This window comes from Macadamia integrifolia, chromosome 10, assembly GCF_013358625.1.
Source record: "Macadamia integrifolia cultivar HAES 741 chromosome 10, SCU_Mint_v3, whole genome shotgun sequence".
Taxonomy (NCBI): Eukaryota; Viridiplantae; Streptophyta; class Magnoliopsida; order Proteales; family Proteaceae; genus Macadamia; species Macadamia integrifolia.
The window spans coordinates 11965671-11993422 of record NC_056566.1 but is presented as its reverse complement, the minus strand read 5'-3'; the positions used below and the strand labels follow the sequence as shown (position 1 = coordinate 11993422).

At 36.4% G+C, this 27752-nt stretch overlaps 2 protein-coding genes across 4 annotated transcripts in view; one reads left to right on the top strand and one right to left on the bottom strand.

The window, feature by feature from the left end:
• Window positions 1-1122: 1122 nt before the first annotated feature.
• On the top strand, window positions 1123-6193 carry LOC122090801. Of its 3 annotated transcripts, XR_006143738.1 has the most exons (3): window positions 1123-1261; window positions 1344-1569; window positions 5982-6193. XR_006143738.1 is itself a non-coding variant. In XM_042660522.1 (2 exons), the coding sequence occupies exons 1-2, from the start codon at window positions 1377-1379 to the stop codon at window positions 5465-5467; spliced, it is 372 nt and encodes a 123-aa protein (XP_042516456.1). In that variant the 5' UTR covers window positions 1137-1376; the 3' UTR covers window positions 5468-5773. The 3 variants fall into 3 exon arrangements, 1 of the variants encoding a protein (XP_042516456.1); XR_006143737.1 differs by having other exon boundaries at window positions 1137-1569; XM_042660522.1 differs by lacking the exon at window positions 5982-6193 and adding an exon at window positions 5289-5773 and having other exon boundaries at window positions 1137-1569.
• A 1656-nt stretch (window positions 6194-7849) lies between these two features.
• Window positions 7850-27752, bottom strand: part of LOC122092195 (beta-glucosidase 18-like) — a 24109-nt gene continuing 4206 nt past the window's right edge. The window contains exons 7-16 of the mRNA XM_042662537.1: window positions 26728-26815; window positions 25858-26113; window positions 24318-24433; window positions 23664-23913; window positions 22750-22852; window positions 22191-22299; window positions 21612-21802; window positions 9063-9155; window positions 8570-8980; window positions 7850-8442 (exon numbers count right to left, since the gene is read on the bottom strand). Of these exons, the coding sequence (XP_042518471.1) occupies window positions 7850-8442; window positions 8570-8980; window positions 9063-9155; window positions 21612-21802; window positions 22191-22299; window positions 22750-22852; window positions 23664-23913; window positions 24318-24433; window positions 25858-26113; window positions 26728-26815 (2210 nt within the window). The remainder of the gene's footprint in view (window positions 8443-8569; window positions 8981-9062; window positions 9156-21611; window positions 21803-22190; window positions 22300-22749; window positions 22853-23663; window positions 23914-24317; window positions 24434-25857; window positions 26114-26727; window positions 26816-27752) is intronic.

Here is a 27752-nt window from a genome sequence, read left to right as displayed (position 1 = left end):
CTGGGTCTAGGACTCTGGACAATTCAAGGGCTGGTCTTTGCTTGAAAGAAATCAAGTCACTGAGAAGGTTTCTAGGGTGACAACGACCCTATGGATTTGTTTGGAAGCTAAGAAAAGAAAGGAAATAAAGTAAGAAGAAAAATTGAATTTGAGGGGAAAGAAAGATACATCGCTCAATTATTACAACGACGTTAAAGCAGAGAAATCTCATATTTGTTTTTTTTTTTTTTTTTTCGATAGGTAATTTGTATGTATTAAGGAAAAAGAAAAATATAAAAATATAGATTAAGACAACCCCTACAACCTTCTTTGGGCAGACCAAAAGAAAGGTTGAGAGGTCCCTAAATCAAACAGGACAAACCCTGTAACATAGTTCATCTAATATAGAAAGAAAAGCTTTAACAATTAGGAAAAGATGCTAAGAAAGAGATAAGTAGCCCAATCACGGGAGCGAAAAAAGTACGGGGCACTTTTCATGAGATGAATCTTCCGTAGAAAGCTTCTTACTACTGGATGGGTCAGGTTTCTAAAGACTTCAAGGCCACCATCCTCATTTGACTCTAATGCTTCCTCTGAAAAATTCAAATGTATACCCTCTATATTATCATCTTGATGGGTCACCTCCTCACTGTGGTTTAACTCAACTTGATCTATCAACTCCTCACTATGACTCAACTCTGTCTTTTCCCCTGAAGAAATAATGGAATCTACAAGATTCTCAGATCCCTTGATATTAGTCTCATCTGCTATAGATTTGATAGTCAAATCTTCAATCAACCTACCATTATCCTCTCCATCTGCTACGTCAACATTGTCTCTTTTAGGAATATTCTCCACCAGATTTTTTGAGGAAGGCAAAATCGTGGTCAAATGATTAGTATAAGGTTGTGTTTGGTTGTATATTTCGTTGGAGAGTCTTTCCAGTGAAACACGGTTATTTGTTTTTTAGACCGTTTGGTTGTTTTAGAAGGTGTTTCTACTTAAGCATACTAATTTCTGTGAAACACCTATTAAAGCTAAATTGTTGTTAATGTAAGAATTAGGGTAAATAGCAAAACTCACTTTTGACACACATATTTCTAGCCCTCATATAATAAATAGTCATTCAGGGGAATTACCTTTATCGGGACAAACTTTCTTCCTCTCATTGACGTTGAAGACCGCTATGTCCAGACCTCAACACCAACCACGACCAGACCTCCTTCCTCTCCCCATGGCTTCACTGTTCTTTGGATTTGGAGCTCCAGTTTCGGCTTTCTGAGTATTGGATTTCCTCATCTTCTCAATCTCACCCGTAGGTTTTCTAATCGAGATTTTTATTTTTAGGGTTTCTGTGTTTCTAGGCTCTAAGAGGTATTTTCGGTGGACACAAGAACATGGACTTCATTTTGGAAGGGAGAGGAAGATATGAAGTTAGGGTTTCGCGTTTCTGGATTAGCAAAACCCATTGTTTGCTCCATTCGCTCCAACGGTTCTGTATTAGCAAAACCCATCGTGTTTCTGGGTTTTGCGTTTCTGGATTACCCTCCAACGGTTCTCATATCAACCCCATTGTTCGCAACTCCGTCAGTAAGTACCTCCTCCCCCATTTTCTTTGTCTTTTCCTACAATATTTATGCTTCTTTGACTCTACTTCTGGTTGGAACTTGACACTCTGTTGTTTAAGATAAAGAGAGGAAGTTTACCTCCTAGTTGGTTTTTCTGGACTGTTTAGTTGGTTTTCTGGACTGAACATTCAGGAGAGATGTGTTGCACTTAGAGAACAGTTTTTCAATCTCTCAAAATTATAACTAGTAAAAACAAGTAAAATAACTTTTTTTTTTTTTTGCTAAAAGATTATTTCATTAAAGGATCATAGAAAAAGAAAAAACCATACAAGATAACAACCTCAAACAAAAGAAACTAGCTGACTCTACCCTCCCACCTTCAGCATGGCCTTAGCAAGAGGAAAGATGAGCTCTAAATAAAACGAATATGAGGCCTCCCATCTGAATCCCTTTGTAGGAGATCAAGAATATGGGAGGGGAGGACCACATTATCACCTGAAATCTCTGTCTTCGCCGCATCTTTGGCCAAATAGTCATTTATGGAGTTTCCTTCCCTGAAGTTATGTGATATCTTCCAACTAATACTGTCAAGGAAAGGCTGAAGATGCATCCATCGTTGGAAAGCATACCAGGGAATTTTTCTTTGCTGAATCGCTAGCACCAGAAGTCCTCCATCTGAGCAGGGCAAATAGCTATCTCCTTGATAGATTTAAAAATATTATTTAGAAGTTCAGACTGAACTATAGGGAAGTTCCATTGACCATCCTGGATAAACTCACACACTTTGGCATTAGTGTTAGGGGGGGAAAGGTCCATAGTCTGGATCTCCTCCATCAGAGATTTAGGTCCCCACCATTTATCCTTCCAGAAGTTTGTCAAATTGTCGTTGCCAATAACCCACCTCTCGTACTCTGACACAAAGTCCCATGACTTCCGACTCCCCAAGGCAATTGATGAAGGCCTGCTTCCGTTGGAAAATTTACCATCCTTCTTAACAAATCTTGCACGAAGGAAAGAGCTAGTGTTCGATTTCCCATGTTTAATTCTCCAAACCATTTTACATAGCATAGCTTTATTTGAGTCTCTTAGCTTCCTGATCCCTAGGCCCCCTTCATCTTTGGGCTTGCACAGAGTATTCCACTTCACTGTAATTGTTCTCGTACTTTCCACCTCCCCTGTCCATATAAAGTTTCGCATCCATCTCTCCATAGTAGCTAGAAGAGATGAGGGCCACCAGTATACTGCAAAATTGTGAGTAGGGATGCTAGAGATCACAGATCTGACTAGTTCTATTCTTCCCGCCATTGAAAGAAGCTTACCCTTCCACCCTACAAGGCGCTTCTTCACACTGTCCATAACAGGCATGAGAGCGTTCTTTTTTAACCGACCCTTAAAGATTTCAACCCCTAAATATTTTGTAAGGAAGCTACAACTTCGAATTCCCAAAATATTAGAGATACTCTGCTTCCTTGCTGAATTAATCTTGCCGAGGAAAAGCTTACTTTTGTCAAGATTGATGCATTGACCTGAAAATTCTTGATATTTTGTCAAAAGAATTTTTAGATTGTTGACATACCTCTAGGAAGCATTGGTGAATATAAAGATGTCATCCGCGAACAAGATGTGCCCTGGGGTTTCAACGCCTCTTGGGCCCTGGATTGGCTTTATTTGGTTCGACTGGATTAGCCCCTTCAACCCCCCAGAATGAACTTCTTCTGTGATTATAAACAACATCGGCAAAATCGGATCACCTTGTCTCAGGCCTCGTTCCACATTAAAAAAACCTTGCGGTCCTCCATTAACTAGAATTGATATCTTAGAAGATATTAGAATTTGGTTGAGCCATCCGATCCATCTCTCAGAGAAACCGAATCTATGCATAACCTGAAAGATAAACTTCCAGTCAATTGTGTCATAGGCTTTTCTGATGTTGATTTTTATGCCGATACCCCCTCCTCTAGTGGATGAGAACATCAAGTTCGTAAGCTCTGAAGCAACAATAATATTATCATGGATAATCTTTCCTTTTTGGAAAGCGCCTTGCTCATCAGATATTAATCTGGGAAGAAGGGGCTCCAACCTCAATGCCATCACCTTTGTATTAATTTTACAGAAGAAGTTTCCCATGCATAGGGGGCGGAAGTTACCTAGGTTATCAGCCCCATCTACCTTTGGGATCAGCACAAGGAAATTATTGTTCACACCCTGTGGCATGTAGCTTGAGCTGAAAAAATATCTGACCGCATTGCTCACTTCTTTTTCCACAATGTGCCAGCATCTTCTGAAGAAAGCCCCAGGGAAGCCGTCAGGACCTGGCGAAGATTTATTTTCACTTCTCAAGAACCATCATTAATACATACCTGCTTAGCCAAGATTTATTTTCAAAAATCCTTGCGCTTCTCTCCCTCCATAAGTGATCCAACACAATGGCTAAACATATTCCACGCCTCCTTGCAACAAACCAGTTTTAACTTTCTCTTCCACCATTGAGCGAGCTCGAGCAAAGGACTCTGGTTGCCCCAACGCACATTGAAAGCATCACAAAGAAGCCTCTAGATCTCCGTAGAGAAAGGGCATCTCAATCTCATGAAGAGATGCTCTAAAACTTCCTCATCTGAATTACATATAACACACCTAGACGCCAGGGGGATCGCTTTCTTTTTTACCACATCATCAGTAGGGACCTTTCCATTAATCACCCTCCACGCTAGAATGGAGACCCGAGACTGCTGCTTTTTACCCCATATGATAGAAGCCCAGGAAACTAATGATTTCTTCACCCTTATATCCTCCCAAGTTGATTTGAAGCAAAATTCCCCATCATGAGAAAGGGACCAGATACTCCTCTCTTCACAATCATAGGCAAGGTTGTTAATTTTCTTCACCTCGTTTATTATGTTCCTCATAAAATTAGAATTCATCTAAGGAAAATTCCATTTGAAATTCTCAATGAATCGGTTAACATTCCCATCCAGCATAGATAGGTCAATGCCCTCCAACATCTCACTGTCTTTAAAGGCGCCTTGCCCTACTAATATGAGGCTCTGTGCATTTTAATAAAACATCGTAAATATAATTAACAACTGAAGGGTAAATGGTTCAAGGAGTTGAAAAGAGAGGAATTAATATGTCAGTTTCCCTATAGTGTTTAAAGGAAATGAAACTCTCCAAAAAAAAGGGAAAAAATCCAAAACTAAAATAGGAAATGTGGGCACTTTACTGATAATTATGCCTATCATTTCCTACTGTTTCTTCATGTTTAACTTCAGGAGAAAAAAAAAAAAAAAAAAAAAAGAAAAAGAAAAAGAAACGAAGGGACTTAGATTTGTAAATAAACTGGTTCAGATCAACCATGGGAGAAAGAAAGAAAGATAAAAGAACCCATATAGATGCTTAGAAGAAGCCAGCATTGGTTATTTTCCATTTTCATACACCAATAAAATAGAAAATGTTGGGATGTAGAGAGTTCTGGTATATACATAATAGAAAAACAGAAACATGAAAGAGAACAAAAACAAAAGCTGTTAGTTAATCAGATGCATGAACAACAAAAAGTCACATTCCCGCTCAATTTCTCATAGGATGATATTTTCTATTTCTTTTCCCTGCTTCACAAGTTCACTTGCCACTTGCTGGGGTTGCTTTGGTCAACATGGATTTCTCATGAACCTTTTGATTGGGTGAGCCCGATTGGACTCAGATTGGACTGAAGTGACCTGGTTGGACCCTTTTCTGATCTAGGTAAAAAACAGAATTCTGCAATAGATGCAATTCCTGGATTGGATTTCCAGAAGGGTTTTAGGGCAAAACAATTCCTCCTACGAAATAGAGATTCAACAATCCTTTTCCTAGAAGCAAAAGAGGAAGACAAGATGAAAGTCTTGGAGATGGTGTTGCCAGATGGCATGGCAAACCAATGATTTCAACTAATGATGGTTAATGTTTCTTTTTATTTTGATGATGTTATTTTGAAATTGTGGATTTAAGATTGTGGATTTTTTTCTTTCAACATATCTTGAATTTGGTAGGATATGGTTTCTTTTTTAATATATGATTGTAATGTGGATGGTAGCTTTGAGCAACTGGTGTTTAGGTCCTTGGCAAGACCTGCCAATTGTTGGTAGGAAAGGTTTTTGATTTTCATTGTGGATGTGGAATGAATATGATGGAAAGGTTTTTGATTTTCATTTATATGTGGAATGGACTAGGCTAGACAAGTTTTTTGATTTTGTTCTTGATGTGGAATGGACATGTGTATAGATTTTTTTTTTCTCGATTTGCATATGGAAGGATTATGAATTAATAGCATAATATATCTTGCAGCCATTCTGATATTCTTACAACTAGTGTTCCTTGTTAACCTTTTGATTTGTACATTCTGATGCTTTGGATGCTCTGCTTCACAATAATGTTGATTCTCTATTCTTCTTATAGTGCTATTCTAAAGATTGTGGGAGGTTGTTATGAACATGGTTTGGTTTTGGGTCCATCAATATGGATTGCTATCAGCTTGTATTTGCAGATTACCAATTACTATGGTTCATTACCCTTGCCATTGTCATTCTATAGATTTAAGGGTTGATTTGCAAATATAAGATTGGCTTTAAAATTGTTTTGAGGTTGTAATTGGTAGGTCTTGAATTCTGATTTAGAATTGAAGATGTGTAATGAAATTTAGACTGACCAGGCATAGTGTAATACTCTGTAAAGTCATAGAACTGAATCAAAAACTGTGTTTACAAAGTCACTTGTGATGGTACTCAGAAACTGTGTTTTGTTCTTTGCTCCTTGGAAGCTTTCTTTCACCCATAGAAAAAGGAAGATTGGGTGGATGCAAGCGTGTATGTTTTGTCAAATACATGGCTTCCATTTTTTGTTTTCTGATGATAGATCTTGTGGTGCTAGTGCTACTGTTTGGGTCAATGATATGACATGTTCTCTCTCTCTCTCTCTCTCTCTCTCTCTCTCTCTCTCAATGTTTCTGATTAAATGTATAGTTTCGTTGCCATGCTTGCTGATGTACATTTGAAAAAGACAGGAGAACCATCTAATATGGCATTCTCTAGACCTTACAAAATCAGCAATTATTTCAAGTTCTGTTAACGACAAATTCTTAAATTTTTTGAAGTCCATAGCTCAATGCTTGAGAAACTTTGCTAGCACAGACCTTAAAGATGAAGCTCTCTTTCTTGTGTGACTGCTTAAAAAGACTTTGGAGTAATACAAAAGTGCATCTATATTCTTCCACTAAATACTCCAACTAATTATGTTTCCCTAATGATTTATCAGAAAAAAAAAATTATTAGAAACATAATGGTGATCTAACACAATGAAAGCAAAAGAGTTGTAAAACTTTATGAAAATGACTAATTCAGCAACTTGTTATTTTCAAGTCAAGATCTTCATATCCTCAACATGGGGAGGCATTCAAATAAGTCGCCTGACCCGTGCATCAAGATTTTCTAATCTTGGTATGGCGGGCATAAATGTGAAACAACAAAGTCCCCACCTCTTTCTACATAGTGAACTTCCTTATTTGTCAGAAACCTACTAGTAAATATCTGGAAGTTGACTTTAGAGGGCCTTTGTCCCTCCAATAATCTTCTCAAGTAAGGCTTCCAGCTATTATACCTCTTGCAAATGCTTTCATGCAGGTGGTACTTATTTCTATCCCAACAATTGCAAATTCATGTTATGCCTCCAATAACTCCAATAAAATTTCTCAAATAGGTAGAACAGGGAAGAGGGAGAGTATGTGTTAATGTGGGTTCCATTATTTATTATGCAAGAGAGGTATAGGGTAGAAAGATGAGAGATAAATCTCTAGGTACAAATGTATTCGAGTGGGGCTTTTATTACACCTTGAGATACTTTAACCCAACAAGAAAAATGCACCCTTTTCTCTATTGAAAACATGGTTTAAAAGCCTATGTGTATAGGGTAGAAAGATGAGAGATAAATCTCTAGGTACAAATGTATTCTTTTTTTTTTAATAGCTTATTTTTAAATACTACCAATTGATGGAGTTAGAATAATCAAACAGTTTTTTTAGATTGAATCCAAAGAATCAAACTGACAAATTAAGTAACCAAATAGTTTTTAGTGACTCATTCTACAGAATCATTCTCACAGATTTAGGTCAACCAGATAGTTTTCAAGTAGAAATACATAACAGAATTATGGGTAACCAAATAGTTTTCCAAAATGACTCAAAAATAAATAGCATTCATCAAAATCACTCTCTACTGAATCTATGCCAAAACAGAAAAAGAACTCCAACGAATTATGTGACCAAACACAACCTAAGAGATTTCCTTAGCTGAGTGACCCCTCTTTTGCTTAATAAAGTATGTTGACTTTGCCACCTCATCTTCCAGCCGACCTTCGGTGTTAAGAGAATCCTGGATAAGGTTCAAATTGGAGATAATAGCTCGTCCCTTGGTGCATTCCATGACCTCAGACACTTCTTCATTTAAATTTGAATTCATACTAACTTTGTCCTCCAAATTCAAATCTTGCGCTTTATTCCCTAATTTTTCTCCATCAAACTCCGTATTTTTCTCCAAAGAGGGAACCAACGTATCTTGATGAGGAAATTCCTCCTCATTTGAAAATCTCCCCATCAATTCCCCATTATTTACGCCATTAATATATGGAATAATTTTCAACTCACCTTCTTCCAAATCCTCCCCCCTATTTGCTAGCGAGATATCCTTATTGCACACCAAAATATTCTCCACCTTAATCGCCAACACATTTGAGTAAACTAAGTAGAAACCTGAATCCACCTTAGCAATATACTGACCTTCCAAAACTTCTTCTTCATAAATCTCATCCTCCTCATCCTCAGCCAAGGACTCTTTTGAAATTGAAATTGGCACCTCTTCGGACAACCCTTCAAGGAGAGAGAAAGCATTAACATGGGTAACTGATTCCTCTCTATTTGGAATCTTTTTACCCTTAAATATATATGCCATTAATGAATCCTTCCTTATCTACTCCACTTTTTTCAAAATTCAAACTTGAATTTGAACTCTGGACAATTGTAGGGCCAGATTCCTTGCTCAAGTCACTATTCTTATGCAAAGAAGGTCCACCATTCTCAGCCGACAATGTAGGCTCTCCACCATCTTCCTTCTTTCTCCAAACTAGTTTTGTTTTCCAATTTTGTTGAACCACTGGAGCTCCACCACAATGTTCCACTGAATGGCCAAAAACATTGCAGACATTACATCTAGGAGGCTTCCAATCATATCTAATTTCTTGATTAAAAATGTGTCCTTCTTCATCCTTAATAGCTGCAACAAAAGGTAGTTCTTCAGAAGCATTAACTTCAACACACAACCTTACAAAAGATAATCTCTCTAATGTCTTGGTCCTCACATCTGAAGAAATTGGATGCTCAATAACACTCCCAATAGCACTTAATGCCTCTGGAGACCATAATTGAAAGGGAAGATTGGGTAAAGTAATCCACACTGGGATAGAGGTTAAAGTTATCTGTACCAAAGATACCTTTTGCTCCAAGAGCGAAGAACAAGATGCTTACGCTGAACATACCACGAACCTCCTTCCAAGACTTTATCTCTATCCTCTTGCAAGTTAAATCTGAAGATGAATACACCACTTTCAAGCAGATTTATTCAACATTGCTTGAAATCTTCCACTTCTTGAGAAGAAACTCCTTAGTGTAATGAAAAGGTGGTCTCTTCCCTATGAAATTCCCTACAAGTGCATTTTTTTCATCTGATAATTTGTCCTCTAACAGCTTCAGCAAGACAATTAGCAACCTTTTGATCGCCCACTATGACTGGATCAATGAACTTGAGTTGAAAACCCTCTTTATTCTTCCATACATTCAGTGCGAATAAAGAAGGAAAAGGAATTCCATCGATAGCATCCATCTTTTCCATAGAAGACTCCCTATTCTCCTAGCAAGAATATCTGAAAGCATAGACAGAAGAAACTCCTATCTTCTCACTTACAGTAGCCGCACCTCCTTGCACTCAGGTACTTATTCGTATTGGCCCTTACCAATATGATACACACCGATACGATATATGGAATTTTTAAAACCCTTTCGTATCGATAAGTATCCTACGATACACATCGATACACCACCGATACGCACCGATACTTTATGAAAAAAATAAAATCGAGTGAAATGTACGTTTCGATATGTATTGATACGTATCGGTATGTGTCGATCGATACATAACGATACTGTACATACGTATTGATACGGTGCACTATAGTTATATAATGGCCAAGTTTGGTCATTTTTCAGAAAAACACAAATTTTTGAGGGGTTTTTGTTCCAAAGTTGCTGCCAGCCATATTTCTCTCTAACTAAAGTTGAAATCAATGTTGAGAATAAGGATTTTACATTTATGGGATAACTAGAAACCTTGAATTCTTAGTGCGATACCCTCAATTTAGTGTTTATGCATAAAACATGTTATCAATAGCTTTTTTTAATAATTTTTTCATGCAAAAGTGTAAAAAAAAAGTGTTTCCAATCCATTTATATATGTATCTTTAGCGTATCTTAGCGCATCTCCAATACGATACGTTACCCTTCGATACGTATCTTAATTTTGGCTGACCGATACGACGACCGATGCCGATAATTTAATTCTTGCCACATAGAATCTTCTTTAGAAGGCTGCAAAGCCAACATGGATGGAGAAGAAGGACCAATAGCCGAAGCTATTGGCCATGCATCCCCCAGGAGTACAGAGCTCTTTCAGTAATTTTAAGTTTTAGAGAGAGCAAAATCTCATATTAGTTGGTGATTCTACTAATAGGTTAGAGATCATATGGGCTACATGAGGATTAATTCACCCAATAATGTTACAGGACAACTGATCTGTCTCACCCCCCCCCCCGCTATCATGTTCGTCTTGAATGACTGAAGCTTCAACGAGCATCCAACGATTTTACCGATGATCAACACGTGGACTCCAACAAATCGAACGGCTAAACGACTGACTTTTAAATGAATCACTTTGAGATTGAAGGCAAAACTGAGAACTCTGAAACATTTGCATTACAATGCTTGGAGAATGGCACTTACTTTGCCCAATTCCACATTCTATTAACTTATAGAGATTGGATTTCTTGCATTGCTCAATAATCTAACTTCTAACTAATTTAGGATACCCAGGTCTTGGAGCTCCTGCAAATGAGAAAAGCCATTGTCTTTCTAGTTTCCTCATCCAATCCTGATGATTAGTTAGAATCTGCTGGTGCTCAACGAATAGAATCTTAATTAGTTGATCTTCTAGAATCCCAAGTTATTCTACCAGCAACCAAGAAATCTGCTAGTGCTCAACAACTCCAATGCCTCAAAAGTTAGGGTCTTAGCATGTTTGAAGAGGGAAAGAGGGTTTCAGTTGAGTTTCAAATCCATCGTGTTTTAGTCGAGTTTCAAATCCATTGTTCATCACCCTCTACAATCGTTCAGCCGATTGGTCCTATCGTTCAATTGGGAAAGAGTGTTTTAGTTAGGTTTTAGGATGTTTGAAGAGAGAGAGAGAGAGAGAGAGAGAGAAGAAGAAGAAGAAGAAGAAGGTCACAGGAATACCGATTGAGAGAGAAAGAGTGAAGAAGGTGAAGTCGTTCAGCCGTTCGATTTGTCGAAGTCCATGTTGGTGTTCGATGTCTTGTTTTTCGACACAGTTTAATCTAGGGAGTACCGGGGCAGGCGCCTCGACGGGTAGGATGGTGGTCCATTGATAGTGAAGCAGGATCTCATCTCATTGAGGACGTAGGCAATCTAGCCGAACCTCGTAAACCTGTGTGCATTGTTTGTTTTTATTTTTTCGTTGTCTTCTGCATTGTTTCAGGGTTGCGTTTCTACAAGAGAGAGAGAGAGAGAGAGAGAGAGAGAGAGAGAGAGAGAGTGAAGAAGGTCACAGGAATACCGATTGAGAGAGAGAGTGAAGAAGGTGAAGTCGTTCAGCCGTTTGATTTGTTGAAGTCCATGTGTTGATCATCGGAAAAATCATTGGATGCTCGTTGGAGCATCAGTTGTTGAAGATGAGCCGGATCCCCCACCCCCCTTATGATGTCCTTGATGCAATTTTAAACTATAGTAGTACTAAGACATTTTCTGACCAGATATGGATATCCTTAAATGGATACAGGTGTGAACTGAATTTGAATTTTAATATTATTCTTTTATTGTTTTAAAGGATTTTTTACTATTCATTTATAGCCTTGATTTCTGCAGTCTGAACCTCTTTTCTCCTAGCAGATACTATTCACTCTAAATTCATATCTTTTAGTTGTCTTAATTCTTTTCCTTATTTTTTAGAACTTGATAATTTTCAAGAGCATCAAGATTATTAATTACTTGGTTTTTATTATCATCCAATAATTATTTTTCGGATAATTGAATTTAGATCCACAGACGCTTTGATTGAATACAAATATTCCTAAATAAACACAACACAAATCAAATTCAAATTTTCAATTAAGTTTGTATCCTTAAACTATGATATAGATAATCCCTATCTAATGACTTAAGCTTTTAAACTACGTAACCCTAACCAGCTTTGCGAAGGTATGGTCGCTCGCAGGTCGTTTTCAGGGATGAAAAATATAGAAAGGTAACAGTTTGTATTAACTATTGAACCTTTCTCATTTGGAAAATGGGAAATATGGAATGTGAATTCCAAGTCTAAAAGCCAAGAAACTCTCTCTTTGCCATTTGGAATTGTGAGGGGGCCATGAGTTTCTAATTACATCGGAATGTGGGTCCCATGAGTTGGATTGAGGTGCTGACCCTCTCTCTCTCATTTTTGTTTTCTCCCAAAAATCACAGCCGTCCCATAGGTCCCATACCTGTAATTATTTCTCCTTCTTGACTTTTTTTTTTTTTTTGGGTAGGCCTTCTTGACCTCTTTATTCCTCTTCTTCTTTTGCTTTGTCCTTCGCCTCTGGTTTGCTTTACTGCCCTTAAATTATTAATTTAATATATTTTGATAACATCAAGCCCACGTCACTTATAAGTCACCATCACATAGAGCAATCTCTTCACGGAACAAAATAAAAAAAAATATATACTATTTTGTCATTTGCTGTCGGCTAATGGGCCATTAGGATCGCAACCCAAGAGGGCGGCCAGGGGTCGTATCTCGTATCCCAGTTTCGAGGGGAGAGGGCGGCCAAGGAAAAAGGGAAGGGAAAAAGAGAGGTGGGGAGGGGAATTACTGGATGTCACACATCTGATATGAAAGAATCAAATATGTAATCAGTCCCTAAAAACTTGGGTCAGCATTCTACTGCGATTGGCAGCCACAGCAAGAGGGGCTTCCCTATAACAAAAATTCGGTACAGGAGGGATGGATTTCCAAAAGGAAGTTGCAACCACCAGTAGTCTTTGCATTGTTGAGTATTTGGTACCTGCTCAATAGAATGCCCCAGGGAAGTTCTTAGAGAGTTGGAAATTTAGGTCTTTGTGTAGTATGTGACAGTAGGCATAAACATATGTAGTGTTCTACACTTCTTTCGTTTTTTGCTTTTCCATCACTCTCTCAGGATAATTAACCCACGAAAGGTGTTGGTCTATAATGTCTTACATTCTGTCACAGTTTAATCTACGGATACTGGTGCAGGTGCCTCGACATGCAGAACGGTAGTCCTACTAGCTAGTTAACGGGTCGTGGGGTCACAATGAGTGTAGGAGGTCTCTGCCCCCAGTTCAAAATTTTTATTTGAAGGTAGTTTTGTACTTTCTGGATTAGGGTTTTTTGCTATATATTTATAGCGAGGTTTTTTTTTTTTTTTTTCCTCTGTAATGCAAACAATATTAAGAGATGTGAGGACAAGCGTTGTAACCATATTCTCCATTGATAGTTAAGTAGGATCTCATCTCATCAAAGACGTAGGCAATCTTACCGAACCTTGAAAACCTGTATGCATTGTTCGTTCTTATTTTTCCATTATCTTCTGCATTGGTTTAGAGTTGTGTTTCTACAGAAAAGGCCCCATAGAGATCCACAAAGGGTCAATAAGGGAGTTTATTATTTTCACCCTTCATCTGATACAAGTCTTGAACCGTCAACCTCAAGGTTACGTACATAATCAACAAACCATTGAAGATGCAAAGAGACTTATAGTAAGGGAGTCTATTGAGTCACACTTACTGTAATACTATAATAATTACTATTATTTTAATTTTCAAAAACATAAAAGTACAAAGGTTGAATGAGAGATCTTTCCTACAATTACACTAAAGTTCAACTATCTAGCAGCCAATCGCTGAGCTAAAAACTCATCCTCAAATTCTGCTCATCATATCTAGCCGAACAATTACATTTTAAATTAAGTAAACAAAGCTCTAAAGGTCAGGGATCGGATAAGGTTTGAAGTTTCAGAGAGAGGGAGAGAGAGAGAGAATTTATCACCTACCAAATGAAAATGAAATAAACCAAGTGTTAATTGTCATTGGTCCCTTTCTTTGGTATTTCTTTGGTAGTTGGCAAAAATCAAAATCACTCAACTTTGGCCCACTGAAATTCAAAAATCAAGGAAACATCTTCAACTATTTGACCCTTAACATTCCATCTAATAAGGTAAAAACTCCACTCAATTAAATTCCAAATATATTTAATTCCCAACTATCCCATGTCATCTTTATCCCTGTTTGGCACTTAATATTGGATAATGGTACTTGGGAAGTTGGAACTTTCTTCCCCAACATCCCCCCCTTCCCTCTTTTTCTCTCTCTCTCATAGGAAATTGTCTATTCTTTTCTACAACTCAATAAATGTTGATACCATTATTCAACACTTGCTCTCCAAACGATCAAATCTCCAAATTTTACTCAACATGGGATTTTATACACATCCTTATATAGATTCATTTCATCCAATATATTGAATAATCTGGTTGAAATTGAAATTTTCTCGTGGCTTCCCCAATCTATTAAAGTCTCACAAAGGAAAATATTTTTTGAAGAAAGAGTTGACCTCGTTGACCATGTGTGAGGCAAGGCAGCTGTATAATGGCTTTTTCTATAATATATATATATATATATATATTTTGGAGAGGGGTGGTGGGGAAGAAGAGGGTTCAATGAAGAAAAGAGAAAGGCTAAAATCACTGAATTTAGCATGACTACTGACCAACTTAGACTGTAGATGACATGTTTTCTTTTCAATTGAGAAAATGGACAAAGCAATGTCAATCAAGAATGTCCTTATATTTAAACATGGGAAGGGTTCTTTGAACATGAGGCATAGGATACATCCACTTAACAAGTATATTTTATTTATTTTATGGATTTGAGAGAATAATAACAAAAAGAAAAAATCAAATGTGTGTAGATGTTTCCTATGCCGCATGTTATTAGAGTGTCTTTTCCTTGAGACATAATTTGCATTAATATAAATGATACATGTCAAATGAGAAAAGGAAGTCTCTCTAAGCCATCAGCTCAATGCTCTCTATCTTTAATATCTCTCATCTCCGCCCCCCTATCGATTAACCATATTTTGCGCTCCCCTTACACTCCCCCCCACCCCCATTGGTTCAAAGAACCCTCTCCCAGAGAGAAGCCCAGTTTCTTTTGTTAAAAAAATTAATAAGAACTAAAGCATTAGTATTTAATACCATCATTATTTTTTTTTTCTTGGTGAAAGTACCATCTTTTTTCTTTTTTTTATTTTATTTTATTTTTGTAGACGTGAAATATGGGTCCAACTGCAAAGAGTTTACAGAAATCCAACATTATCCCTAATATTCATTACACTCTAGGAGCTTAATTGTAATAAAGATTAGCCTTAAGCCTTCAATTAATAGGTTCATCAAAGCACGACAGTGTCTCCATTTGAACGTTCTTTAAGTCCATTATACAATTGCACATTCATCCATGACACATAGTTTGAAGGAATTGAATCCCCTAGTGTATTGCAGTAGCAAGTTGAGCTTCTTTGATCTAGGATTTGATGGAGCTTCTTTATATCTTATTTGGTAATAATGTAATATCATACCATTTCAAGTATGGGTGATTAATTAGCTCCCCTCATAGCTTGGGCCATGAGTCCTAATTTACCAGTTCCATGTACTGGTTGTTGAAGATTTCAGTGGGCTTACCTTCTGAAAGAGTCCAGCCCATGTTATGGTGTATTGTATAGCATGGATTATTAGTAGTGCACATGGGCCAGGTTGCGCTGGGTTTTTAAAAAGCTAGCCCAACTCTGCATCCCCTTAATTGGGCGAAGCCAGTTGAGAAAAAAAATCTACTTTAATCCTAACAAAATCTATTTTGATCCAACATATAATATCACGGGCAATATATTATATATATATATATATATATATTATAACAATATGTACAACAAAAATCAGAAGAAATATATATATATATATATATATTAAGCATGTTGTATACATTATAATTATTTTTGTGCAAGGCCAGTCATATACATTATAAATCATATTATATAACCAGGGTTAAAGTCAAGGTTGGGTTGGATTAGGTTAGGCCGAACCTAGGCCTCACAACTTAGCCTCGGCCTAACCCTAACCAAGGGTTAGTGTTTTTCAACATCAACCCGTCCTCAAGGTTAGAAATCTTAGCCCAGGCTCTATTTAGGCTTAGGGCGAACTAGGACAAGTTCGGGCCCTCAGAGCCAAATGTGCACCCCTAGCATGAATTAATCATCTCCTACTCATTTTCCCTTCTACACCTCTCTAGCTCCCTCAGCACCTCTGAGATCTTTCTTACTTGGTTTAATCTTTGGTTCGAACAACTTTTCAACTTTATCCCTTGATGAAAAATATTTCCAAAATTATACTCCATCAAGCTGAAAAATCCAAAAACAACATCTAATTGAGTTACAACTAGAAGTCTAAAAATAGTTACCATCTAAACTTAAAATTTACTAATTGTTTACACAATCTTACCATCGGATTGGTATTGCCTGAGACTGATCCCTAGTACTGATGTCAATCTATTGGTATAGTATAAGGGTATAATGGTCCCTATTTTGTCACTTGCTAAACTCCTTTCGAATTGAAACTCAACATGTGAGTGGAGCAGACCTTAGGGTTTACTTAGCTGTAAAATTTCCTCCTTATCTAATGTATTTATCAAGGGATCGAATAAGGAAATATGAGAGAGAGAGAGAGAGAGAGAGAGAGAGAGAGAGAGGACGTGTTTTACGTGACATATATTCCTTTCTTTTAAAATCACTCAACTTTGGCCTACCAAAATTAAAAAATATATCTATTAAGGAAAGAATTTGTTGTAAACGGATATTAAAATAGGCAGCATTAGACTTATCCGGAACGAGATACAACTCCAATTGATGAACAAGCCTAAGCTATATATGCTATTCCTCACCACTTCTATTGTTATTTTAGGCTTAACTCTAGCTGTTTTAACTCTTTCAATTTGCAATAAATCATATCTCTGTGTTGGAGCATTCAAAGGTCTTGATCTATTGCACATGTCCATACCACAACATTTGAAATAAATTTCTTGCAATTTATCATGAATAGGGGTAACTCCCAGGTTTGCTCTAATTTGTTCATTCTTTATTTTTTTTTTTCTAATTTTACCCCTCATCCATCGCAACATTCTCATTTGTGACACATTAAGTTTGTTTATATATTTTTTTCGTTACTACTCAACATTCAACCCAACCCATGTGTTATTTTTAGTCGTATAATCATTGAATAAAATTTTTCTTTGAATTTTAAAGGGATAAGATCGATCACACAACACTTAGGATGCACCCCTCATTTTCATCCACCTTATTCTAACTCTTCGTATAGTATCATATTCTATTCTTAGCAAAGAGTGTCATGATACAGTTTCGATTTGGTGCATGAGACAAAAAGGAGAGAAACCAAAACCATATTGTATTGAAAAAATGAATGCATTTCCATTATCAAAACCATACCGAACCGATTTGATTTGGTACAATTTATATTCGATTTCATCAACAGTTACTTATTTGGTTTTAGTCGACCCTAAGGAAAGAATAAGATAAGTAATCAAAATTAAGTTAAGGATAAGAATGCAACCCAAATCATGATGAGACACCCCTTCGGCTTCATTCAGAAGGGTAAGGATAGGAAAAATGAAATCGATCATTCGACTATTCCAACCGGATAGTAAAAATTGGTGCGAAGAAGGCATGGTATTATATAGTATATACTATCTATATTGAATTGCAGAAGATTATAAGAATTATTTCTGATTGGCCCAAATAATGACTCTTCGATAGAGATGAAAGAAGATAAGCGTGAAATTAAATAGGAGGAAACACCTTTTCGATATAGAGATACATATATAACATATGAGATACATTATATATAATAAGTATACATATATATATATATATATATTCTTATTAAATTAATAATCACTAATGCAATTGTCTTCAACTATTGCCGATTAAATTAACTATCCGAATCTAGATACTGAGATACATAATATATGATTATCATACATATTACATTCTGAGTTTAGTTCGAGAATAAGCAAGAAAGATTCTTTTTCTAGATATGAAAATTGTTTTTCGATTTGATACAATTTTTAATGATCGATTTCGATTCCAAATTGACACCCTCACGCTCAAAATACAGCCGACATAATTAATCAGAACTGGCATGAGCATTGCATGCGTGACTCATGAGGAATATTTTCGGGCCCACAACTTTCATTTTAATTGTAGTTGGTGACCAGAAACCATTGCAATGGCTACTTTCATGCAACTTTACTATCCTTTACAAAATACAAATTGGCAAATTCTTCCAAAACTATGATTCCATACAAATCTGAAAACAAGGGCAATCCGTGTGGTTTGAAAGCTCTTGATCCGTATATTCACTTTCTCTATGCATGATTCTCCCATATTTTCTAGATTTCACAAATTTTAGCAGAATTAATGCTTTGCAACCTTTCCTTTGCTTAGCCATGGCTTCACACCTGACCTAAACTGGAACCTTCACATAAGGTTTATCCCTTAAGCTCTCTTGCTTTGCTGCTCATCTTAGAAGACATTGCTATGAGGAAATAAGGGAGATATCAATGAGTGATTTGGTTTTGTTCCTTTCAATTGTTTGTCAATAACTCCAAACAAGAGAAGATGATTACTGTCTGAAGGTCTGGTGTTGATCAAGGTGCCACTCACTGCATCCCTCTCTCTCTCACTCTTTTTTTTTTTGGTGCGAGAAAATTGTTATATAGCACCTACAAAACTTTGGCACAACCATACTTGTAAAATATAAATCTTTGATTACATTTTATTCCCAATTTTTGGAGAGATCAGATATGTGGCCTCACCACTGTAAGAGCTCTATGATCAGTCATTTTCTCTAATCTACGTTGTTCTTGATTCAAGGGAAGATCCTCAGCTGATTTATTGCAAGGAGGCTGCTAATTAAGACTGAGGCTTCTTCACTTGAAGTAATTTTCTTTGAATATCAACATTGAGTTGAAAATTAATGCCCGAAGAGTAATGTATTCATCATATATGTACTAGCATTCAGTATTGTATATGAATTAGTGGATAAATGTTTTACTATAACAAGAAAAAAAGAAAAAAAAAAAATTAGTGGATAGATGTTGGCTAATGAGCTTGGTTGGATAAAACCATATATAGGAGGTGACCTCCTTCGTGGGTCGAAGCTTCAATTAATTCAATCTAAAAGTGTAAAGCCTGTTTTATTATGTGTGGATTCATTATTTATGCTTATTAGCTGCTAATCCTAGAGATTGTATAGAGAAAGGAGTAGATAAGACCGATAAGATCGACAAGAAGGAGAGAAGGAGATTCAAGAAGATGTTCAAATAAGACTATAGATCCAGGTACGAAATTATGTTCCAATCTCTTGTTTTTGTATGCTATTCAATGATTCAACATAGTGATCTCATGAATGATTCTAACAATTAGTATGAAACATGTTTTGAATCGTTGAAATGACATGGTTCTTGAATTTTTAATTTTACTTTTATTGCTTTGAATCCATGGATGATGAATGTTAATATTGGTTGTGGGCTCTGTTTTGGATTTGGGAACAAGGATTAATGTTTCCTAAGACAACTACTGTGAAGAGATCCTTTTCCTAGTTCAAACAAGGGATTCATAATTAACGTGAAGAGATCCTTTTCTTAGTTCAAAATTCCTTTGAAAAGAAGGGGGGGGGGTTTCTTAAGTTATATTTATTTGTTAGCATAAATAATAAAGGTAAAAGAGGAAGTGAAGAAAACTTTCTTAAAAATGTTAATGTGGGAGTGCCGTGGCCTTGTGTTCCGACAAATGGAGTGGAAGGGGCAAAATGATTGGCCCGCCTCCCATGAAATAGAAAATGATATCCGTGTAAATACTCCTTCATGCGCTAAATCACTCTTTCCCACAGGAAACTTTCCTTCTTTATGTACATGATTAATAGAAGGAAAAACATTTTTGTGATCTTTCTCAGAGAAGACTGAAGCATTAGGTGTTTTTATTTATTGCTTTTTTTAAATAATCGTTTGTTTATTTAATGTCTGAACTACCCAACCCAAATCCAAAACTAACCGATTGGACCCACTGATCAATTTATTATTAAAGTATACATAATTGAAGAAATGGGTTTTGGCTAGTTCTTCCATGCCTTCATGTACCTTTTATTTATAATAGCATCATTTATATTTCATTAAAATAGGTCACATGCGGTAAGATTGAAAGGAAGATAAATGATTCAGTAAAAAAAAATAAAAAATAAAAAGATAAATAATGATGGGTAGTGGGTAGTGGGTACTACTAATATGGGCTGGACTTTATCTTTCCATTAAGGCCCATATTTATATTTTAAGAACTTACCAATAGAAATTATATATATATAAATATATATTTTTGGTAAACCAAAAGAAATTATATTTTAAAGTCTATAATTCTTCTGGTTGAATATGGATCGGATCGGTTGAAACAGATTGATTGAATTGATTTTATAAATTGTGATTTTAAAATACTACGATCCTATGCTTTTATTTTTCTTTTTTATGGGTAGATTGGGGAAGTAGATAACATCCAGGGTCTTGAGACCTCCTGGTTAATATGGGCTTTTTATGCACCATAGTTCACCAATTGCGTAAGGCAGTTGTTGAATACTATGACCTTTCTGAACTCATCGGGATTCACTCATGAGAAACTTTCTATCAAATACCTGAGCTTGCCTTTATCCTCTACTAGATCATCCATATTCTTTAGAAAGAGCACAATATCAGGCTTTGGACAGGCATCTCTACATCATTTTGGAATCCATCATTTTCGAAGTCCAATGTTACTATTAGGTCATTCCTCTCCTCAGAGCCGAATCATCATATTGTGTCCTCTTGGAACTTATTTATAGATCTCCGACCGATATCGAGATCATCTCTTTGATTTGCGTTGTTCTATTTCCTTGTGTTCGGGGTTCTCTCTCACCTCCACTCCACTCCACATCCCTCTTCTCCCCACCCCACCCCCACCCCCACCCCCACCGCACCCACCCAACCAACCAAATTATTTTCCTCTCCCTATAAGGGCTAGATGTTCTTTCTATATGGTGAAGATAAGCCAATCCATCCCAAGAAAACATTGATGGAGCCTTTGTTATTAAATTTTTAGACTATGTAAATGTATCTTCTTATGATTTTTTTAATACCTCTCAATGGTCCATGATGTCATCTATCCCGTTACAACCTTGTTCTTGTTTGACTCTGATATGGAGGCTTAGTGTTGGACATATTTTGGTCCAACAAATACAGATCACTATAGACGTAATGTAATTTTAGTAGTCAAATAGAATTAGTACACCTCTAACAATTTTTTTGCTTTAACTCAGCAAATGAATATTATTAAGATAAGAAAGAACACAAATCAATGAGTGAGAAACACCATTGAGCTATAACTCTACCTTTGGTATTACCATCAGCAGAGAAATAATCCAAAAAAAAAAAAACTTTATAAAAATCTATATTTAGATCTCACTTGTGAATCCCACCTCTAGCAATAAGAATTATATATACACAATAAATTGCATCGGGCTATGATAATAGAAGTCGTCGTATTTTAATGCCACTGCTGGTCTGTTTCATTGTATTCCCTCCGTCAAGAAATTCTTTGTACCATTTTGCAGATAATTTTGGTGTTCTCTCCAATGTCTTGTAGTCTACATAATGAATCCCAAATCGTAAAGAATATCCATTCGTCCATTCAAAGTTGTCAAATAAAGACCATATGAAGTAGCCCCTCACATCAGCACCATTTCTGCAAAGTTAAGTGTATGTCATGAGGAATAGAGAGAAATAAAAACACTACTCACTTTTGACAATACTTTTTCATAAGGGTATATGGGTTAGTTTGCTAATTCGAACATATGACTGAACCCACATGGTTATTTTAAGGAAACAACAACCTATTTAAACTGTACTTTTCATATGTTTGGTTCAAACATCAAATTGACAAGGACAAGGATCTTTCTAGGTTACAGGTTGAGAAATAGCAAACAAAGTTTAAAATTTAGATGGATTCAAGTTGTGTGTGGACAAACATTGCTATTTGGTGTTCATTCTTACTTAAACCAGTTCCTTGTTCAGAACTGGGGTGTTTAATGGAGGCAAAAATGTAACTTGGGAGACAAAAAAATATAACATACCTCATAGCCATAGTTAGGGAAGCCATATAGCTTCTTAGATATTCTACTCTCTTTATGTCATTGAGAAAGTCTTCCTCAGGAGCATTGGGATTGCTTGCATCACAATATCCTACAAACAAGGTATATTATTAGGTTACAAGTATATGTGCAACAATGCATATATTCTGAAATTTGGACTTTATTTCACCAGAAAAAAGAAGGCAAATTGGGACTGATTTCATGATTTATGCCAATATAAATTGTCTAATATTAGGCATAAAAATTAGGGATAATGTTTTTTTTTTCCTAGAACCAAGACCCTAGTGTCCGTCTCTCTCCTTTTCGTGAAATGACCTCTTTTTCCCTTGTAACTAACCATTCCATCTCATCTCACATGTCAAAGGTGGCACCCACAACCCATGGATGGTGTGAGATAGGGTGGTGTGGTTATCTGCACGGAAAGTGATCCAATACCAGTGTTTCCCATCAGCATAGGCTAGGAACAATTGAATGACAAAGCATCCATCACAAAGATGTATATGAATATAATAAACATATAACTAATCATTTGAAGTCATACCATTTTCAGTGATGAAAATTGGAGTGTTGTTATATCTTTCTTTGAAGTACATGACCATCTTCTCCATACCGTAAGGAACCACATAGAAGTCTGGCATTGCCATCTGAAAAAGGAAACATGCATTATTATTATTATTATTATTTTTATTATTATTATTATTATTATTATTATTATTATTATTATTATTATCATTATCATTATCATTATCATTATCATTACCAAAGAGAAGAAAATATACAACATACCCCAAGAGCAAGAAAAAAAAAAAATCTAAAAATGCATTAGCTAAAGGTTCATTAAGGAGTAATCAAAATGACAACTAGAAAATTATACACTTTTTATTGGTAGAAAATATGCCACAAAAATACTTTTCAGTCAAATATGCATGCACTAAAAACCAAAAATAAATCTGGCTTCTTTGTCTTTTTTTTAATTAATTAATTTATTTAAGGTACCATGGGCTACTATGATTTTTTGTAAGGTATTATGGACTAGTATGACTGGTCAAATCATAAAACTAGTACAAAAAAATATCATGCCCAAAACCCTATATTGTTCTAGCACCTCTCCCCATCCCTCGCCCCCATCTGAAAACAAAAAGCGTCTGAGTTTTGGGATTTAAAACTTGTTGAGCTTAAATAGGTTAAACTAGCGAATGTTTTTTTGTGGATGAACACAGTCTCCACCATTGTCTCCCATAGTCTGTCTTTCTCGTATTTTCATACAGGTCATTTCATATGGAGAAGTAAAGAGACAGACTGTGGTGACAATTGCAGTGATCCCCCACAGAAAACATATTTCAACTATTAGATATAACTACTAAAATTTTCTAGCTATTTTTTAAAATTCATTCATTCATTTTACAACTTACTTTCTTCGAACAAAGTACAGATCTACTACTAATCTTCACTTACCAGATCTCCTATAGGACGACCATCTCTTACTCCTGTAGGGTTCACAAATGCGTCCACTTGTGAAGTCACCGAGTTGCATTGAGAGTATAAACAATCTTGTGCGTACAGAGTTGTATAATGATTTACTCCAATAAAGTCTAATTTGTTCATTAACTTCTCCTTCTCTTGTAAAGAAAATGTTGGTAACAGTGGACCCAAATATTCATGCATTTCAGTAGGATAATCACCAAACATTATGGGATCCAAAATCCTGCAAACATACAACATATAAAAAGTCCATAAAAATAATTAATGATAACATACATAACTTTAGGGATAAAAACAAAGCAATTAATATTAGGTTCCAACTTTAAGGGTGATTAACAATTCTGTTAATTCCTTGGTAAGGAGAACTCTATTTAACCCAATTCCAATCTATGAATTATGAAAATGAGACATGTGAAGGGCAATGTATCCTAAAACATTTATTGAGAGCATTTGCATCACTTGGAGTGGATTGAGGGAGGGGGGGTGGGAATCACTTACATGTCCTATATGTAATTATTCTATTTGTACCATTTATAGTCCCCCCCCCCACCCTTTTGTTTGTTTTTTTTTTCAAATTGTAATTAAGTACATCTATCTTACATATACATGAGTTTAGAAATTGATTACCATGCATGGAAGAAATCAATAGCCCGTTCAGCTGCTGAGCGATCTGCTGGAGTATCTCTAAGTGGTTCATACCACGTTGCATGTAGAACGATCCCAATCATACCTCCTTGCTTAACCTTTTCAAAGTTGAGGGGAAAAAAAAAAAAAATACCAAATATGCTTGCATCATATTCCAAGAAAAGTTCTACATGCATAGAAATTCATTCTTACATGACCTCTTTAAATCATGTTCGCCCAGATACATGGGGCAGACTGCGAAAAGATGCCCTTCCCCGACAGCCCGCCTCATGTGTCTTGGCGTAGAGCCATGCAAGCGGGCATCTTTCTCCCCTAGGATTTCTTTTAGGGGAAAAGAACCTTTGCCCGTTCGCACCCCCTAAGTTCAGACACAATTGGACGTGAAAACATCCAGGGTGCACGGAGGCAGTTAGCTGGGTCTTTTCACACCCAGATGTACATGTCTTGGTGTAGGAAACGTAAGGCCGGTAGGATTCTTTCTTCCATTTATATATGAATAGGAATTTATTAAATGAGAGAATACTATAGAAGTTTATCCCTAAGGGGAAAAAAACAGAAAGAAAGAAAAAGAATAACCCAGTAGTGCATGAGGTTTCTACTATTGCAAGGCCTGGAAGGGCAAATGTATATAGACAAAACGCTACTAAATGTGACCAAATTTGAAGACCCCAATAAGATACAATGTATCTATTCTTAGCATAATCTGAATCAGAGGCATTGGGATATTCGATGTTTGTCTTGATCCCGAAACCCAGGGTGTCAATTGGTCGGGTTGGGTCGGTCTTGGTCGGGCCTAACTGGGCCTACCGGTGTGAAATCCTTGCACCGTAAACGCCTGTTTACTTAAACGGGCCTAGATTTGGGGGGTATGATACAGTTTGTAATCGGGCCGGTCGGTGTCAGGCTCTAAACGTGCCTACCCTAAAATCCTTTTTTAAAGGGATTAAACTATTGGCTTTAAAATTACTAGAGGATAACATTCACAATTCCGGAACCAAGGGAATCATGTCTTTAACAATTGAACAATTGATAATAGTTGAGTGTCCCATTTAACAAGATCCAAGGGAATCATATCTTTAAAATGTAATCTAAGTTCCAAGAATTACACTTTTTTTAACAATTGAATGTCCCATTTAGAATGTGGAGATTTTAGTCCTATATATTATTTACTCATATTTTGTAGTATTAGTGGTGAAATTGGTATTTAGGCATTTTTTAAGGGGGTCGGGTCGGTTGGGCTAAATGAGTCGGTTCTAACGGGCTTCTTAAGTGAGTCGGGTCAGTTGGGTGCCCAACAGGCTAGTGGCCTGCACCGTGAATGCCTGTTTAATAAACAGGCAGGGCTGAAGCCTGACACGTTTATTAAACAGGCCGGTTTAAGTCGGACCTTAAACGAGTAGGGCTCGATCGGGCTTACCAGTGCGGGCTCATGATTGACATCCCTATATTTCATTTTTTAATATGTAAAAACATTCCATATGGTAGCTAATTAATTAACGACATGAAGGACATTAGATTTTACCTGATATTTTCTCCTATAGATATCTACAGCAATGGCATGTGATAATATCATGTTGTGTGCAGCAACATAGGGTTCGCGTGCTGGGTTCCCATATTGACAACCATTTTTGGAAGGTTTGGTGCAATGATTGGGTGGGAGATCACCAGTGATATACCCAAGTTTTACCACGAGGTTTGGCTCATTCATTGTTGCCCAATATTTCACTCTATCACCAAAAGCTTTGAAACATACTTCCGCAAAGTATCCAAAATCTTGCCTGTGTAAAAAATTAATGGGATTGATGAAGTTAGCAGATAATCTAAATACGTAAATTGTTTCAGATACAGTCCACAGTTCCATATAATTTTTCTTTAAGGGAGAAAGAACGGTAATTGGTCGTGTTTCCTAGTCCTCTAATCGGGAAGTGCACATAAGTATTCATCAGAGCACACAGGGAGTAGAGGATCATTTCCTGAGACCTTATGAGAGGGCACAGGGAACAGGATCTAAAATAAATAAATAAAGGACTATAGAACCTTGTCGGTTCATTGGCACAGGAAATGCTAGACACACAGGCCAATGTGAGCACAGGCGGGAGAATTTTTAGTGCACACTAGGGTGGGGGTAGTGTTATTTCACGCCTGCTGTGTCTAGGCACTTCCTATGTTAGACTGGCATTTTTTTTTTTTTTTTCATTTATAAATGAGGAGAAAAAAACATGCCCACTTGTGTGTGTCTATGCCTAGACACCGGTAGACGCGTAAATACCATGTTGGCCCCACCAACATGTCTCTGTACACCCTTTATTGGCTTCCATGTTGGCACAGTGGTTGTGCAAGCAGACAAGGTTCTCTTTCCCAATAATTAATAAAGCATAGAGAAGTACTTAACTGTATTTCTGCACTCAACCATGAGCCATAACGATCTTCTAATTCTTGAGGTAAATCAACATGGTGCAATGTTACAAATGGTTGTATCCCTGGTTTGGTGACAATATAAGAAGATTAAATTTCTAATATACAATAAAAATAACAAAGCCTTATCCCAAATTAATAAGGTTGGCTACATGGATTCAAACAAGGACAATTAAAGGGAAAAGTAAAAGTGAGAAGAAACAACGGATGAAAAAAATAATAGCGAAATAGTACACCATTATATGGGGTCCGCTACTTGGATCCTAGCCCTCCAATCCGTTCTATTCAAGGTCATACTTGGGATATGGCCTAAACTATGCATGTCTCACAACCTATCATATGATCATTTTTTAGCTTGCCCCTCACTCTTGGATCTTTTGATTTAGATTAGAATACTGCTCCTTATTGGAACATTTGACTACCTCCATTGAACATGGCCACATTATCTCAAATGACTTTCAGCCTGAAGCTTATCATTTGTTGGGGCAACTCTCAAATCTGCTCTAATGTGACAATCCCTTACCTTATCCTTCGTAGTTCCCGTACATCCATCTTAACATTCTCATCTTTGTTATACATTGTTTATTAATATACCATTTCTTAACAACCCAACATTCCATCCCATCCATCATATCTAGTCGCACAAAACACAGAGCACACATATCCACATTGTCCATTCCACTTTAATTCTATATGACACATCATCGATCCTTTATATCGCTTTCTTTATTTTTAATAGATCCCAAATATCTAAAAATGTCACTTTGTGGTATCTCCCTCGCCTTAATAGTCACCATATCATTATCCATCGTAGTACCTAAAATTACACATCACATATTTATGATATAACCTACCTAATTCATATCTTTATTCATACTACTCAACTTCTGATGATGATGATTATATATATATATATATATATATAGGTATCGAACTTATGATGATATAAAACTATGGTTATGAGTTATGGACAAATTTCATTAATTTTTTTTTTTTTTTTTT